The following is an 18,528-nucleotide window of genomic DNA, read 5'->3' on the forward strand; positions in this document are numbered from 1 at the left end:
TAAGTATTGAATATGCAACCTGTGTTAGTGATAGCACGAAAGCATAAACTAGTACTAATTTAATATAGTTGTTACGCTGTAACCATTTAATTAGCATGTGCATGAACAAAAGTTCAGTCAAATCAGTATGGAAAGTCGTTTTAGCGTTTTTAGTTGTGCAGCTTCAGCAAATAAATAAATAAACAAATACTTTTTATAGTCTTTTATTTCTATAGGAACTTGATGTTATATACAGTAAACATAATTTCTAATCATTCATTTGTCCTACTCCAGATATTTCGTAATTATCCTCATTCTGACTGTCATACCATAAATCACTTATCACTTTTGATACTTTTCCTTCATTTGTTTTTATTTAATAAATATACAATTAGTATAAAGAAGAAGTAGTAGTAAGAAAATAGGTTTAACTATATAATTTATATTTATTTTTTAATATAATTGGTTCACGGGCATTTAGTTTTTGCAAAGGTCGTTACAAAAAACAGTTATTAAAAACTATACAGCTATATATTAGCCTCATTAAAATAGAAATTTAAAAATTCTTGTTTAACTTAATACACAATAGGTATTCTTATGTACCTAAAATTTGTTTTGTGTAATGAATCATCAATCCAAAAGTAGCAATAGCATTATAGCAACACTAAAAACCGTTTGCCATATTTGCTGTGTAAAAGGTATGCTGTCGGTCCTCCGCAGGCCTGAATTTCCGTAATTATAGAGATTTCAAGACATTTAGTGATATTTGGGACTAACTAGTCATGTCTATGGCACTAAATCCACAGTACGATGCAATTGGAAAAGGTTTCGTACAACAATATTACACATTGTTCGATGATCCGGCACAGCGACCAAGTCTCGCTAATATGTACAATGTAAGTTATAAAACCTATATAAAAAATAGATTTAGATTGTATAATATAATTCTTTTAAAGTAGAATGTCAAATATTAATATCGTTATCGAAATATTTTAAGGTTAAGCGAGAACCTCCCGCCGAAAATGTCAAAGCAAAATGCATTTGTAATGAGACATATCCGGATATTTTAGTATATTGTTATTGTAAAATCTGTCTTTACTTTTCATTTTACTCAAGTATAATGTCACTTTGATGTTACAGTTCTAAAATAAAATTTATTAAAAATAAATGCAACTACTTTAAGTTCTTTCAAATTATTTCAGGTTGAAACATCGTTTATGACTTTTGAAGGAGTTCAGTTACAAGGTGCTGTAAAGATTATGGACAAGCTTAATGTGGGTATTTTTTTTTAACTTTTTACTGACTAATTTCTAAAAAATATATTATAAATTATATTTATTATATTTGCATCGCAACATCATAACCATTTCATATATGACACATATCTTCATCTATTATTAAGTTGAGAAGTACATTTCCTTAGTGTTATTTTTTTAGTGAATGACAAACTTATTTAAACTTCATATTTATGTAATAAAAATAATCAGTACATTTTTATTTTCAGAGTTTAACATTTCAAAAGATCGGTAGACTTATAACTTCTGTTGACTCACAACCCATGTTTGACGGTGGAGTTTTAATTAATGTTCTCGGTCGACTGCAGGTATGTTATACTTTAGAATTTAAGTTGAAATAAGACTTAATATTTAAAATACTTTATTTTATATGGTCACCTACTGTAAAGTGCTTTCTGAAGTATAATATATTTATATAACTAGGCCTTATATTAATTGTAAAACACATATTTTAATTTAATTAATGATCTAATGGCTGTTTTATACAGACAGATGATGATCAACCACATGCATACTTCCAAACATTTGTGTTGAAGCCAATAGGAAACTCATTTTATGTTGAACATGATATGTTCAGGCTGGCACTACATGATGTTTAAGGGTAATTTTACTTAAAAGAAAAAGTAAGCTTGTGGATGGCTTTGTTTGCACATTGTAAATAATAATATAGCATTATTGATCTGATAATTAACTTATCAGTTTGAGCATTTAATTTGTTTTTATAAGCCAATTAAACTTTATTTCATGGAATAGTAAAACACATTAAAAAAATGAAATACTTGATTATACAGTTAGTCTTTCAATGATAAAGGTTTTCAATTGATACAATCATTTGATCTGAAAAAAAAACTGAAGATTTTATAAAAAATGCACATATACCACACAAACCCATATTCTTCTAAAATTGTCAAACTGATGGAGAACAGTAAAACCTGGAATTGTCAATATTCAGACGTAAAAATTAAACCCATTACAATATTTTTTAAGTGTGAAGTTGATAATTCTCATATTCATTAAATTATGAAATGACTACAATTATTTTCATATGGTCTTGTTTTGTATTTGTAGATTTAATGCTGCATTCATAAAGTTTAATTAAATTACTTCTTATGAATATTGAACTAATGCCCAATAAATCATTAAATAAATATTTATATTTCACATCAATAATTTACTGGTGGTAGAGCTTTGTGCAAGCTCGTCTGGGTAGGTACCACCCACTCATCAGATATTCTACCGCAAAACAGCAATACTTGATATTGTTGTGTTCCGGTTTGAAGGGTGAGTGAGCCAGTGTAATTACAGGCACAAGGGACATAAAATCTTAGTTCCCAAGGTTGGTGGCGCATTGGATATGTAAGCGATGGTTGACATTTTTTACAATGCCAATGTCTAAGAGCTTTGGTGACCACTTACCATCAGGTGGCCCATATGCTCGTCTGCCTTCCTATTCTATATAAAAAAAAAAAAAATTTAAGTATTCATTAGCTTAAGGAAGGGTATAATAAAATCACTACTTAAGCACAGATATTTAAAAAAGAAAAAGTTTATTTAAAGATGTTAAAACTTATTATTCATAGCACTTTACATGCCAATAAGTTCTTTTATCAGTAAAATTATTATTTAAAGACAAAACCTAAACAGCTGTTTTGGGTTGGCTTGGCGTGGCTTGTTTTCTGTGGCACATATATGACATCAAACATAAAAGTCGATTCAATCACTCACACAAATAGTAAAATGACAGGTTTTGTTTTACTGTACTTATATTTTATTGTCATTAAGGGATACTAACGAACCATTAAATGATTGAGAGAATCTTCTAGAAATTATTAATAATGAAGAAAAAATTTATAGGAAGCTTTGTATAAAATAAATAATGATATACTATAAATTTTTACAACAACAAAACATGTACAAATGAATGACACCTAGTAGTCATTCATACAACGAAAGAGGATTAATATTGTGAGGAAACCTGTATGTGTCTAATTTCATTGAAACTATGCCACATGTGTATTCCACCAACCCGCATTGGAGCAGTGTGGTGGAATAAGCTCCAAACCTTCTCCTCAAAAAGGGAGAGGAGGCCTTAGCCCAGCAGTGGGACATTTACAGGCTGTTACTTACTTTTTTTTACTTACAAATACAAATTTAAAAATGATTTTGGAAAGTTATTCAAACAATAGATTTAAATGAATTTATTTTGTTAGTCTTTAAAATTCAATCATTCTAATTAACTTCAAGTAATTAAAAATAGCATAATAAGGTACACAAATTAAAATATTAGCATTTAATTATTTGACATTTCATTGGTTGAGATCTCGAATAAATCAATCTTATATAATCTCATGAAAAATGGCGTATTGAATGTCAGCGAAGTTGTTATAAATGATATAGTTTATATTGACTAACCCACAATCAAATGGTTACCATTATAAATGCAGAAGGAAACATATACTTTGCTTGTATACATTTTTTTTTAAATCATTGAAATGTTTACACTTAATACCATTAAACACCCACAATGACAGGTGTATTAATAAACATGTCATTAGAGACAATTCGTTTTCTTTTTTGTTATAATATGTAAGATAGTTTTTTCATATAATTCTAATTTACTAACATCATAGGAAATACTTCTAGAAAATAATCTTCTTGTGGTTAACTCATTTCAATTTAATATAGAGAACGAATTTATTTTTCTAATTTTTAAATATCATACTATTCATCAGGAGGAGATATTATATTGTCATGTTCAAGATCCTTTTCCTCCTTAACTATTTATATATATAAACAAAGAGTAAATATATAGACACAAGGGACTGACCTCATGGCTGACATTGACAATGCAATATTATTTTCAATGCCAGTGTATATAGAATGACTAACACCATAAACAATAATATTTGTTCAATGACTTCTTGCAAAACATTATAGATTTTGAAAAAGTTAACTATCAAGTTTTTGTTATTCTCTCTGACACTTTAGATCTGTAATTAGTAGTGCAGAAGCAGCCACGTTATATCTCCCGTGCATTGTGATATATAGTAAAAATTCGGAGTGGTTTTATTTATTAATAATTAACTTGAAATTACCTGGATATTTTACAGTATTAAGTGCCGTAGAATAAAAACTAAACAATTCATTACCCTTGTCCAATTTTAATTGTAACTTGTTAGCACGTGATAAAATTACTTGCTGAGCTGATACAGTCCCTTAATAGTAAATTATTACATACACAATAGGCCGACCTTCAAGTAACAGTACAAGTAGATCTAAGTGCAAGATCGAAAAATTAAAGCATTTTACAAGCGACGCTCCGGTGTCCGCATTGCAGTTTGTTTATTTGTCGTTCTTTGTTTGCTACTGCCGAAGGATTAAGTTAAATATTTTAAATATTATATAAAATTAAAATCTGATAAATTATTAAGTCCTAGAACAACTTTGTTTATGATGCTAATAATATCTTCCTCTGAGGTTAGTCGAAATAGGTGAGGATTACTATTACTAGGATACTAATGGTTTATATGTTTTATTACAGTGCGACGACGATCCTCCTCACCCGTACATGCAGACATTTGTTTTGAAGCCACTCGGAGACTCCTTCTTTGTACAGCACGATATATTTCGTCTCGGCATCCACGACGTTGCTTAAGTCCTTCTATTGTATCATATTGCTAAAACATATTCTACTGGTTATGACTAATGTTTTTCTTGCTGCTGTAATCTGCGTCTTGTTTTGGTTATCTAGGTATAAGAAGCTAGTATGGTCACTCACTGCCTACGAAATTGAAATTGTAAATTAACTCACCATTATATTATATTCGGCGATGTTTTGGCTGGCATTAGATGAATTATCCAGATTGCTTTAGTCAATGTAAAGGCAGACTTTTTTTCAGTTACATGTATACATTTTATAATAAATACATTATTTTTTAACTTACCATTTTTATTTTACATTCAATTTGGTTCTTCATTGACATTTCTGAGGTTATATTTTGTTAAATGAAACAAACATAGATGCTAAGACAATCATGTATTAAGTAATAAATAGTCAAAAATTAACAAAAGACCACTGAAAACAGGTACATTTTTTTTTTTTAAATTCCAGTCTCAGATTTTTAAGACTTGCAACTTTAAAATCCTTAGACGCTACGAACACTTAACAAGTTACTTGCATGCACTACTATGAATTACACACGGTTCCGTAGACCAAACTTGTCCAAGTGAATGACTAGGTTGCAGTATAACGCTCATTTGCAAGACTGGCGAGCCAAAACGGTTTGAGTCTTCCTCTACATTATGTATGGGGCTGTTTCCTTTGTACGTAGCAGTTTTTATTACAATACCAAAATCGAGCTTATCCATTCGAAATTATCAATAATATAGAACGAACTACATTCTAGAAATATATTGTAATTTATCTTACAATAACACGTAAACGTGTGTCAAATGTATAAAAAAATTGGATAATGTTGGTTTAAAACTTAACACCGATCAATGTACTGCTAAAAGGAACACCACTTTGGGTACGATCTACCTCCAGGTGTTGAAGACTACAAAGCGGAGATCAAATCGGATATGGCAAGACCATATCGGTCGGTATCATATAAAGATTATTTGTACATAAGCCATTTAGCCTCTGTTTGCTAGTACTGTTCTATTAAAAATTGTGGTTAAATAAACATTTCTTAGCAGTTTTGTCATAGCATCTATTGTTAATTCAAAAACACAGTTATTGAAATTAGTAAAAATACAATTAACAGTTACACCGTGCATTTATAAATTCAGATTATTCGCAATAATTGTTTTCTTTCTTTTCACAAGAATCCATTTATCGAATCGGAAACGTAACGATATTATGTAAACGTTACATCAAAAGCAAAATGTTATTTTTTATACCAATAATCAGTAATTAAATTAAAGAATAGGGAAACGGATAAACGGCAACGATTACGCGTCGATTCGATTGCGATAAAGTAACAATTTGTTCGTAGAATTGTCCCCTTGTTTTATTACAGGGAAGACATTAAAAAAACATTTAAATTTTGAGTACTTTTATTGAATTATAAAAGTATGATATTCTTAAGTTCCAATTATTTCCGTACAGTGTAACGTTATTTTAATGTAATAAGGGTTATTTTTGTTATAGAAAAATTAATTGAAAATTTAATAGAACAGTACTACAACGCGTCAGCGCTCGCCGTTGGGTATTAATAGCGAATAACACGAAATATTTAGTAACATTAGTTCTTAACGTTACTTATATTTGCACTCAGCAAGCGATTAAATGTTGTACGTTGTTAATTAGCCTGAGTTTAGAATCTCTTACAAGTAAAAACAAATAATTTGGATTTCACAACATTAACAAAAAATTACGAATAAATCTAAAAAAAAAAAAAATAACAATATTATATATAATGTTTATCGTCTGAGCAATTAGAAATCAATAACTTTGATTTTTGTGTATACTGGAAATAAGCTTTAAAAACAACAGAAAAACGACTTGTATGGAAAATGTAGAGAAAACTATCCCTATAACGTTTCTTTTATTTATTGCTTTTTTTACTATATATATTTTTAACGGAACGTATTGTTTAATTTGTTATTGAAGTTGAAAATTTAACAGTGTTACAAATACTAAGTCTTTTTAAATTACTTGCACTATTTATTTATTTTTGTTAGTATTAAAATAAAAAAAGTTGATTTTACGTACACACTGCCGCAAAAGCATACTATGATTTTATGTTAGGCACATTGTGGAACACATTTAACAATATTATTTGTACTAGTTTTTATCAGCCCACGAAACATTAATGGGCTCATAATAGGTACGTAAATGACATATTAATTACACATTTGTAATAACTTGCAACACTCAAGTATATTAAAGAAGGTTTTGTTATAAACGTCTAAGTTTTAGAAATCGGCAATCACAAAATTGTAGAAATAACAAATGTTTCAAATTTCGTATTGCATAAGTAAAACTAGGTCGTAACAAATTAATTAAAAAAAAAGAAAAGAATAAATAATTAAAATTTGAGCATTCATCAGTAAGTACTGTCACACACGGATATCATGATAAGGTACGTTTCCCACAAGTATTGATTCAAGCCTCGTGAACCGTGTTATTATTATGGCCAAGAATAAACGAGACAGGAAAATTTTGACTTGAGCCACGATTTATTTGAAAACATCTAAAAAAAAGTATTCAAAATTGGAATTACTTAACACTGAAATCGAAAATTTATTATGAACCACGAATCACAGACATGAGACAGCCAGACAGTGATTGCGTACCTTTGGCTCGCGGTACACCGAGTTTCAGATCGAATGCATTTGCCGGCAAACGATTTGGTGTCGCTTAGTATTGAAATCGGAATCAAATTCGAAGTTTAACGAATCACAGACACGCGACAATAGGACAGCGGTTGCGGACCTTTGGGTCGTGGTGTGTATCGTTTAAGTTCCATATCGAGTGCAGTGGTTGTAAATCCGTGGTTCGAATAGGAACGTATGAATCGAACGGTACTTGCAGAGGTAGTAAACTCAGGCTCCCGTGGTCGCGGCGCTTACGAGCCTCCTTTCTTGCGGCCGCGCGCGCTGGCCAGCGCGACGCCGCGCAGCGAGCGCATGGCCATGGCGCGGTTGAAGTGTCGCTGCGTCTTATGCTCGTCCGAGTCGCCGCCGCTGTCCACCGACGACAGTATCACTAGCAGCACGCCCATTACCTGCTCGATCGAGCGGTCACATTACACAACGTACGATTCATTTAAAAACATTTGAGCTGTATTTCGTAAAAAAAAAGAAAATATTTTTTGCATTGACTCCAAAATTACTGATTTAAAACATCAAATGATACGTACTTAGTTTATAAATTGATTTTCTTCTTTGAAATACTTGTATTTTTTATTTTATTTTATTTATTTAAGATTCACCAGTGGTAAATACATCAACACGTACAAAGGTATACAATTTTAATACAACTTAAAACTAAATGCATTACCTATTAAGGTGAATACCACTTGCAAAGATAAAGTTGGAGATGACAAACTTATAAATAATTAATTGTTAGTAAATCAAGGTTAAAAATGACAAGAATTAACAATAATAGTAAAATAATAAAATACAAATATAAACAAAATAAATTAGTTAGCTGACAATTTTGACAATATTTTTTTGTGAAACTTGTTTGATGAGTCTCCAAAAGGGTCTAAAACAGCACTGTGCTCATTCAAAATTCCACATAAGCGAGATACAGGTGAATTGCTTCCTAAAACAGTTTTGCGGAAAGGTCTTACTAATGGTGTTATTGGTTTACGTGGATATCTAATGGGAACATTCAATTTAATTTTTGATATCAGAAACGAGTTATCATAGTTGTTGTTAAGTGTTTTATAAAGAAATTTTAAATCCAACAAATCCCTCCGATCACTTAGTGAAAGAATTTTGAAAAAATCCAATCTTTTTTTGTAAGAAGGAAGTATTTTCCCTTTACCTAACGAGAAAGTAAGATGATAAAGAAAACGTTTCTGTATCCTCTCAAGTCTTAGGCAGTGTGTTGCATAATGTGGCCTCCAAACAACGCTTCCGTATTCCAGTATACTCCTGACTAAGCTATTAAATAAAATAATTTTTGTTCTAGGATTTCGAAATAATCTTCCATTTCTTATTACAAAACCTAACATTTTCGAGGCACGGCTAATTACACCATCAATATGAGGTATGAAAGTTAGTTTTTTGTCGAAGATTACTCCCAGGTCTGAAATTCTGTCCACAGATTTAATAGGGGCACCAGCTATGTAATAATTCGTTTGAAATTCTTTTAAACTCCTGGTGAATGATATCCATGAACATTTTACTGAATTAAGTCTCATGCCGTTATCATTACACCAATGGTATAATCTTGTCAGATCATCTTGTAAAAGAATAGTGTCATTTGGTTCTTCAATCATTTTAAGAAGTTTGACATCGTCAGCATACAGAAATGGTGTAGAATATTTAAAACAATTAGGCAGATCGTTTATGAATATATTGAAGAGCAGCGGACCCAGGTGTGACCCTTGTGGGACTCCAGATTTAACATCGCATTCAACCGATTCATAACCGCCGGCAACAACATAAAAATGTCTTTCTGTAAGATATGATGCTAGAAATCTCAGTAAAGATCCGACAATACCATAATTGGACAACTTCAAGACTAGTACTGAACATGGAACCAGGTCAAATGCTTTACTTAAGTCTGTGTGGATAACACGGATTCGCCGTGGAGTACCGGCTTAGAACAGTACTCCCCCAATCTCATCCCGTGGGTGTCGTAAGAGGCGACTGAGGGACGGGGAAAAGGGGGGATGGGCAGCAGCGTCCCCCCTCCCATAAACATCTTACCCCCTACTGCGCTCGCCAACACGCCTGCCCAGCGCGGCGAGTATGGGCAAACCCCTCCCTAAATGGCAGATGCGCCCAAAAAAAGGCCCCCAGTTACCGGCAAGCCCGCTAGGCCCGACCAAGGTAGCGGTCGCGGTATCGGCAGGGCAGGGGGTGCTAAGAATCACCGGTTCACGGCAGGCTACCGTATAAAGCGACTGAAAATGGCAACGTATAATGGACGCTCGATGAGGCTGGACCATCACCTCGCCGAATTAGAAGTAGAGTTAAGTCATATAAACTGGCATATACTGGGGTTATCTGAAGTCCGAAGACAGGGGGAGGACACGATAACTCTAGAGTCCGGTAACTTACTCTACTTCCGCGAAGGTGATAACCTCTCCCAGGGTGGTGTCGGTTTTCTAGTCAAAAAGGATCTCATTAGCAGCATTGTGGAAATCAGTAGTGTGTCGAACCGGGTAGCGTACCTTGTCCTAAAACTTTCCGACAGGTACTCCCTGAAGGTTGTACAGGTATATGCGCCAACTTCGACATACTCTGATGATGTGGTCGAAGCGATGTACGAGGACATCGCAAAGGCCCTCAACGACACCTCGAGGGCCCACTACAATGTTGTTATGGGAGACTTTAATGCTAAAGTGGGAGTACAAGATAGCGGTGAATCAAAAGTCGGACCTTACGGCTTGGGCTGCAGAAATCACAGGGGGCAAATGCTGGTAAACTTTCTCGAAGCGCAGGGGCTTTTTTTGATGAATTCTTTCTTTCAAAAGAAGCAGAGGAGGTGGACCTGGCGAAGCCCCGATAACGTGACAAGGAACGAGATAGACTTTATCATTTCGAATAAAAGGCACATATTTAGAGATGTTTCAGTGATCAACAGGTTTAATACCGGAAGTGATCACCGCTTGGTTCGAGGCACTCTAAATATCAACTTAAAAGCCGAAAGATCGAGAATGATGAGGTCTACTCTCCGACCTACCATGCTCCAAGCTGCTCAAGGCTCCGAAAAGTTCCAAATGGAACTTCAAAATCAATTCACCGCGTTGGAAACCATAAGCAGCATTGATGAGAGAACCGACACGCTGGTCAAAATACTGCAAAACACATCCCGCAAGTGTTTTCCGCCACAGAGAAGAGACAACGCACCAAAACTCTCTGCTGAGACACTCGAGCTCATGAGAAAACGACGAGAACTACCATCGTTTTTGTCAGATAAGGCCTTAAACCGAACAATAAAAACGCTGACGCGACGCGATCTCCGACGCTCCAATACCCGTGCCATCAAGGCTGCGATTGAGCAAAATCGGGGATCGAAAGTGTTCGCTCGCAAGTTTGGGAGGCCGCGTCTGACAAAACTTAAAACTGAAAATGGTGGGGTCGTTACCTCTAGGCCTGAGATTATCGGAGAAGTAGAGAGGTTTTATGGGCAGTTGTTCTCTTCAAGATCGGATAAACCCGTGGGAATCAGTATTGATGACCAGCGCGCCCCTCTTATGCGCCATTACTCCGAGGAGCTCCCGGTCGTTGACCAAGGAGAGATTAGGGCGGCTCTAGAACAGCTTAAAAACAACAAAGCTCCGGGAGATGACGGAATCACAACAGAGTTGCTTAAGGCAGGCGGGACCCCGGTCCTGAAAGAGCTAGCAAGCCTCTTTAATTCCGTCATCCAACATGGCAAGACCCCGGAAACGTGGAGCGGGAGTGAGGTGGTACTGTTTTTCAAGAAAGGTGATAAAACCCTCTTGAAAAACTACAGACCAATCTCCCTCCTGAGTCACGTGTATAAGCTGTTCTCAAGAGTCGTCACGAACCGTCTCGCCAGACGACTTGACGAGTTCCAGCCCCCAGAGCAAGCCGGATTTCGATCAGGCTACAGCACCGTGGACCACATCCATACTGTTCGGCAGATTGTGCAGAAGACCGAAGAGTACAATCAGCCGCTGTGTATGGCATTTGTGGACTACGAAAAAGCCTTCGACTCCATCGAAACCTGGGCAGTGCTCGACTCATTGCAGAGATGTCATATCGATTGGAGATATATCGAGGTACTGAGATGTCTGTACAACGCCGCTACAATGACTGTCCACATCCAGGACTGTAAGACGAAGGCGATCCAACTGCGCAGAGGGGTGAGACAGGGGGATGTAATATCCCCGAAACTGTTCACCAACGCGTTGGAAGACGTTTTCAAAACGCTGGATTGGACTAGGTATGGAGTCAATGTAAATGGCGAGTACATCTCACACCTTCGATTTGCCGACGATATCGTCATCATAGCAGAGTCGCTGGAACAACTCACCGAAATGCTGCGTAGCCTAGGCGAGTCTTCCCGGTGTGTCGGTCTCGGTATAAACTTGGACAAGACCAAGGTCATGTTCAATAGGCATGTCGTGCCGGGACCGATATACGTCGAGGGGAAACCTCTCGAAGTTGTTAGTGAATATACCTACCTAGGACAGATAATACAAGTCGGTAGGAACAACTTCGAGAAGGAAGCCGATCGAAGAATTCGCTTGGGATGGGCAGCATTTGGCAACCTTCGTCAAGTCCTCAAGTCGTCTATACCGCAATGTTTGAAGACGAAAGTCTTCAACCAATGCGTCTTACCTGCCATGACATACGGTGCCGAAACGTGGACACTAACTGCGGGACTAGTCCACAAATTCAAAGTCGCTCAGCGTGCTATGGAGCGAGCTATGCTCGGAGTATCTTTGAAGGATAAGATAAGAAATGAGATTATCCGGAAAAGAACCGGAGTCACCGACATAGCTTGCAAAATTAGCAGGCTGAAGTGGCAGTGGGCTGGTCACGTATGTCGTAGGACCGATGGCCGTTGGAGCAGACGAGTCCTAGAGTGGAGACCGCGAATCGGCAAGCGCAGCGTAGGGCGCCCTCCAGCCAGGTGGACCGACGACCTTAAGAAGGTGGCGGGCACCAACTGGATGCGGAAGGCGGAGGACAGGGAGCTTTGGCGCACCTTGGGAGAGGCCTATGTTCAGCAGTGGACAACGATTGGCTGTTGATTGTGTGGATAACATCCACTCTCTTGTTCCTATCAACAGATTCAAATAAGATTTCGGAGTAATTTACTAGATTTGTGCATGTAGATCTACCGGCTATGAAGCCATGCCGGTGGGTACTAAGAAAACATTTAACATGACTGTAAATATATGGATATATTAGAGACTCCAACACCTTACCAAAGATAGAAAGGATTGAAATAGGCCTATAGTTTTTTACATAATTTTTTTCTCCACTTTTGAAAATAGGGACTACTTTCGCAGTTTTCCACTTAGAAGGAAATATTCCGGTGACTAATGCTTTGTTAAAAATAATTGTTAGTGGTACAGCAAGACTTTGGGCACAGTTTATAATAAAATTAGGCGGAATATTGTCAGATCCAGAACCCCTATTTATATCTAAATTCTTTAATTTATTAATGACTTCGGATTCATCAAGCTGGATCAAAGGTAGGCTATTATTGCAACTGACTGTAGCATCCATGGTTCAGCATCCATGGTTGTATTATACTATATCATCAAAGGATGTGTCATTATTTTAAGATATACTTCGTATTGTTATTAATAATCACGTAATTCATTGTTTAAATATAAGTGCAGTTAGTAAACACCCCATTGTTGAAGAAATGCGACGATCCTTTGAGGCATAAAAGTATTTAAAACAGTTACTAAATTCCAAAACTTCCTATTTTGATCTCGATTTTCGCTTATTATATTCTATAAGTTGTTTGCAGAATTAAAAAATAATTAATAATTGTATGTGAAATAAGCAAATATTATAGACGTAGAAAGTATTGGAGACACTAAAATCATTAGACAATAAATAAAAAAAGCAATAGAATTTGCGCTGTCTAAAATACAATTAGAAACACGAAAACTGGTGGTAGGGCTTTGTGCAAGCTCGTCTGGGTAGGTACCACCCACTCATCAGATATTCTACCGCAAAACAGCAATACTTGATATTGTTGTGTTCCGGTTTGAAGGGTGAGTGAGCCAGTGTAATTACAAGCACAAGGGACATAAAATCTTAGTTCCCAAGGTTGGTGGCGCATTGGCTATAAGCGATGGTTGACATTTCTTACAATGCCAATGTCTAAGAGCGTTTGGTGACCACTTAACATCAGGTGGCCCATATGCTCGTTCACCTTGTTATTCTATAAAAAAAAGAAAAAAAAAGTATACCTATGAACTGCAATTAACTTGTATAATAAAATGAAACATACGCTTTTTGTTATATTGTTGCCAAACTTAAACATAAAAATGTATCAATTTAACTTTAACTTAAATCAACTAACGGTTTTATAAATGTTTTTTAGTGGTTAATTATTTACACAATACTGTGTCTTCTTCTTTCGAATGACAAATTAATAATGACAGAAAGAGAAAAATCAGTGTTTCTTTCACACACCGAGAAGTGAGAAGTCACCATAAACAGTCTAACTAAGCAACGTTTATAAATAAGGCCGTAAGTTATTATAGAATATAAATTGAATTTAAGTGCGTGGATAATATATTTACTCTATTGTTATCCCACTTGTGAAAAATGTTTTTTATTAAAGTAGGCTCCTAGAAACAATTTTAAATCATCATTTAACAAGAATAATTAATTAAAGCTATGTTTACAAAAAAACGGTCATTATTTCATTTTTCCTGTATTAATATAACGGTAATCTCGACAAGCCGGTTGGCATGGTCGATGGATGCTTGCCTTTCACGCCGAAGGTTGTGGGTTCGATCCCCACCCAGGACAGATATTTCTGTGCATGAACATGTCACTTTGTCCTGAGTCTGGGTGTAATTATCTACTTACAAAAGTACAACAATTATGTATTTACAAAAGAAAAATAGTATATGTAGTATATCAGTTGTCTGGTTTACTGATGTAATTGGGTTATGTGGGATTCTTACCACGCGAATAGCCCATAGAATAGCCCTACTGTAGCAACGTGAAACGATGCATTTAAAATCAATCGCGCTTATAGTAGAATCAATTGGAAAAGTTGTATAACTTACCAAACAAACAATGATGAGGAGCGTATACACGTGTACCGACGCTTCTGGTATATTCTCGATGTCTTTTAGCGCGACCAGCGCGGGTTCAAAGTCAGGCCGCAGGTCAAGTGCATGTTTTAGGTGCACTGCTGCCTCCTGATGATTTAAATCGTAAGTTGGTAATTATATCATATTAAATTACTGGCGGTAGGGCTTTATGCAAGCTCGTCTACCACCCACTCATCATATTCTACCGCAAAACAGCAGTACTTGATATTGTTGTGTTCCGGTTTGAAGGGTGAGTGAGCCAGTGTAATTACAGGTACAAGGGACATAACATCTTAGTTTCCAAAGTTGGTGGCGCATTGGCGATGTAAGCGATGTTTGAAAAAAAGGTGGTAAAGGTATGTTTAATAATATTCTTACCTGATAATGTCCATACGCTTTAAATATCTCGCCCAATGTAAAGTACTGCTGCCAAGTACTGCGATCCGGCGGCTGCACCTCCAAGGAACGACGCGTGAGGAAGATCGCATCGTCCAAGTACTGCAGCGTGAAGAGCACGCGTGCTAGGTTTAGCAACACCTGTAGAAACAGTATGGTACAGTAACAGCCTCTTAATCCCACTGCTGGGCTAAGGCCTCCTCTCCCTTTTTGAGAAGGTTTAGAGCTTATTCCACCACGCTGCTCCAATGCGGGTTGATAGAATACACATGTGGCAGAATTTCAATGAAATTAGACACATGCAGGTTTCCTCACGATGTTTTCCTTCACCGTCAAGTACGAGATGAATTATAAACACAAATTAAGCACATGAAAATTCAGTGGTGCTTGGCCGGGTTTGAACCCACGATCATCGGTTAAGATTCACGCGTTCTAACCACTAGGCCATCTCGACTTTATGTACAGTATAGTAAGATAATTGCATCTCTATCTATCTGGGTTTGATTATAACACATAAAATAATTAATTAGAAAGACTGAAAAAAATATTTCACACAGCACTCTTTACACAGCATATGTATAGTATGCAGCGTAGTGTAGTTGTGCCCCCTTATATTTGTGCTCTCAGCCAACCTCAATAAATAACCATTCCATACAGGCGTAGCTAAATACCGAAGACCAGTGACGGCCAGCAGTACCTGACGATTTATGCCCTGCGATCACCATCCCGCCGGTGGTATACCATAATACATAACATACATACATAAATCGTACCCAGCGTGGTTATTACGAGCAAAACTTCGATGGCACACCTATTAGCAACGGCCCCTAGTTCTCTCGTGGTCACCTTGGCTAGGAATACAACGGTTTCGGTAGGCCGGCAACATTGACTGACTCTGTTACAACTCGACGAACAACTGGCTTAGCTCGAAGAGGAGTTGAGGAACTTAAGATGACAATTTTTTGGGGTTATGTGAAATCCGAAGAAAGGATACCATAACCTTAAAATCAGGCCATCTCATGTAGTTCAAAAGTTTGCGATATTTGTTGAATATGTTGGAAAAAATCATGCCGACTGGCGTGCGCCGAGTAAACCAGAGTTATATGGGTAGTGAGTAGAAAATAAATTTCAAATTACTTACTTCTGCATTATAAGGTGAAACAGCGAGTGCTCTCCGGAAGCACTCAATTGACTGTCTTGTATCACCTTTGATTCTCCAGTAGTTACCAATCTGATTGTAAAGCTGCACTGACTTTGGTTTTTCTCTTTTAGCCTTTTTAAGACGTCTTTCTAATGCATTTATATCTAATTCTGTTACACCATTTTTGTATGATTTTTTCTTTGTGAAAATAAGGGCAACCTGAAAATTATGTTAAAAGATAATTAATAATAAACAAAATCAGCAAAAAGTTAGTATAATATGTAACAAAGAATTATATTAGTATAAAATCAAACAATAATAATAATAATAAAGTGAAAAAATGTCCCAGGACTAATATCCTGGGGATATCACTTTATTATAATTTTCACACACGGCCATCTGATCCCAAATTAACCTCGTACAAATCTTGTACTAGAAACCAGACAGCTGATATACTACATATACTATTTTTCTTTTGTAAATACATACTTATATAGATAATTACACCCAGACTCAGAACAAACAGACATATTCATGCACACAAGTATGTCCTGGGGGGGAATCGACCTCACAACCTTCGGCGTGAAAGGCAAGCATCCACCAACCACGCCAACCGGCTCGTCAAAATAAGATGTTCTTTATTATAATTGTTTTTGAATTAATATACTTTCAAGATATTTTTAATTTCAGATACATCATAAACAGCTAAGCAAAGAGTTATTGCTTGTTTAATTAAATTAAAAAAATAATACTAAAACATTTAACAATTACATGAATCATTACAATTCTAATAAACAAGAAACTAAGTATAATATAAATTAATTATTAGTATTGATCTCCTTTGACTAATTGTAAATATTTTTATCACCTGGGGTTCAGGTACATTAGGATGCCGGTGGCGCCTAGCTACCCCAACTAGGTTGTCATAATATGTAAAGTTAACAGCTTTTCCACAGTCCAAGTATTCATCGTCAATATCACTACCATTGGTCTCTGATGGGGAAGTTTCCTCACCATTTTCTCCACTAGCCCTGCGACAATTTTTTATTACTTAATAATACTCTCTCAGTACTTTCTTATATACTTGCTTAATGTGAATTTTTAAAAATTCAATTTTAAGATTTATTATAAAGATAAGCATAAGAATAGAAAGGGAATTTAACAATTTTTTTTTTTAACTAAGCTAATAAAGTAAGTAATTATAAAATTGACTTATAAGTAGTAAGTATATTCACATCTTATTATGTAATGTATAAAAAAATATAAATATATTTACTATTAATACTACAAGCTTATATGTCATTTAAATTGAACTCAGTTTTTACCTTTGCTGTTCAAACATCTGGCAATCAGTGCAGAACATATCAAAGCCATGCTTAGTCCAAGTATTGCCATAGTAAACTGTTGAAGTTATTATATTGAATATATCATCTTCTTCCGAAATTTTTGTTTTATCTGAGTCATCCTAAAATAATAATAATCAAACAACAATATTTTTATACATTTTCATACAGTTTGTTCTTATTTATGAAGTAAAAATGTTTAAGATTCTGAGTATGTTTGACTTTAAACGATATTGTAATTATTTCACAAGAAACTCCTTCTATTCAAGGCTAACAAGCTTATTTAATAGAAATGTAATATAGTACGGCGACAATGTGGACCTAAATATTATTCACGCTAACGATTATATAAATCATGAAATATATAGGAAGTAGTACGTACCTGAGATAATGTATTACCATCAACAATTTGTCCTTCTTCGACATCTAATTTCCAAATATTTGAAGTACGAGAGTTAGTTGCTATAATTTGAAAAGAAAATATATACAGAAACAAACAAGTCAAGTATGGTGATTCCCACATTGTGACTGATAAGGTTGAAAGTAACCATGTAAATTGTTTTGGGGACTATTTATAAAATACAACTTTCACATGAAACAATTTATTTGGGACACAACAATCATATAACTATAAAGTTAATCGTAATCTCCTCTTCTCTTCCTTGTCTTTATTTTGACAGATCAAGAACACACAGAGTAAACAAAATCACTACACTTTTGCTTATAAATATTTCGTTTAGAAATATTGGCGAACGAACGAACTATTTAAAAAAAATGGTACAGACACATTCTATGGATATATAAATATAATATATCTTATATACAGATTTTTTTCTTAAAAATGAATTACGAATCTAATCAAACATCTCAATAAAACCAACTATTTCAAGGTGGCTAACGGAACCGGAGTAGTATTCGTTGTTGAT

The 18,528-nt window shown here is 35.3% G+C and overlaps 2 protein-coding genes across 3 annotated transcripts; one reads left to right on the forward strand and one right to left on the reverse strand.

Moving 5' to 3' along the window:
• The first annotated feature begins 629 nt into the window (after window positions 1-629).
• On the forward strand, window positions 630-5,213 carry LOC126770113 (probable nuclear transport factor 2). 2 transcript variants are annotated; one of them, XM_050489280.1, is made up of 5 exons: window positions 630-875; window positions 1,182-1,253; window positions 1,484-1,582; window positions 1,763-1,875; window positions 4,816-5,213. In XM_050489280.1, the coding sequence occupies exons 1-4, from the start codon at window positions 762-764 to the stop codon at window positions 1,871-1,873; spliced, it is 396 nt and encodes a 131-aa protein (XP_050345237.1). In that variant the 5' UTR covers window positions 630-761; the 3' UTR covers window positions 1,874-1,875; window positions 4,816-5,213. The 2 variants fall into 2 exon arrangements, with proteins under 2 accessions (XP_050345237.1, XP_050345236.1); XM_050489279.1 differs by lacking the exon at window positions 1,763-1,875.
• An 80-nt stretch (window positions 5,214-5,293) lies between these two features.
• Window positions 5,294-18,272, reverse strand: LOC126770041 (uncharacterized). The gene is made up of 7 exons (XM_050489179.1): window positions 17,985-18,272; window positions 17,585-17,724; window positions 17,128-17,290; window positions 16,260-16,478; window positions 15,101-15,259; window positions 14,696-14,830; window positions 5,294-8,005 (listed from the first exon to the last, which is right to left on the reverse strand). Exons 1-7 carry the CDS (start codon window positions 18,123-18,125, stop codon window positions 7,847-7,849), a joined length of 1,116 nt encoding a protein of 371 aa, XP_050345136.1. The 5' UTR covers window positions 18,126-18,272; the 3' UTR covers window positions 5,294-7,846.
• Window positions 18,273-18,528: the final 256 nt, after the last annotated feature.

Source organism: Nymphalis io, chromosome 8, assembly GCF_905147045.1.
Source record: "Nymphalis io chromosome 8, ilAglIoxx1.1, whole genome shotgun sequence".
Lineage (NCBI taxonomy): Eukaryota > Metazoa > Arthropoda > Insecta > Lepidoptera > Nymphalidae > Nymphalis > Nymphalis io.

Bases quoted from the DNA above. Each gene is read 5' to 3' on its own strand.
- LOC126770041 (XM_050489179.1), bottom strand. From the start codon at position 18,125: ATGTGGGAATCACCATACTTGACTTGTTTGTTTCTGTATATATTTTCT. The intron at 15,260-16,259 runs GTAAGTAATTTG...CTGTTTCTACAG, and splicing joins TTTCACCTTATAATGCAGAA to GTGTTGCTAAACCTAGCACG. The intron at 14,831-15,100 runs GTAAGAATATTA...TTAAATCATCAG, and splicing joins AAGCGTATGGACATTATCAG to GAGGCAGCAGTGCACCTAAA.
- LOC126770113 (XM_050489279.1), top strand. From the start codon at position 762: ATGTCTATGGCACTAAATCCACAGTACGATGCAATTGGAAAAGGTTTC. The intron at 1,254-1,483 runs GTGGGTATTTTT...TTTTATTTTCAG, and splicing joins AGATTATGGACAAGCTTAAT to AGTTTAACATTTCAAAAGAT. The intron at 1,583-4,815 runs GTATGTTATACT...GTTTTATTACAG, and splicing joins ATGTTCTCGGTCGACTGCAG to TGCGACGACGATCCTCCTCA.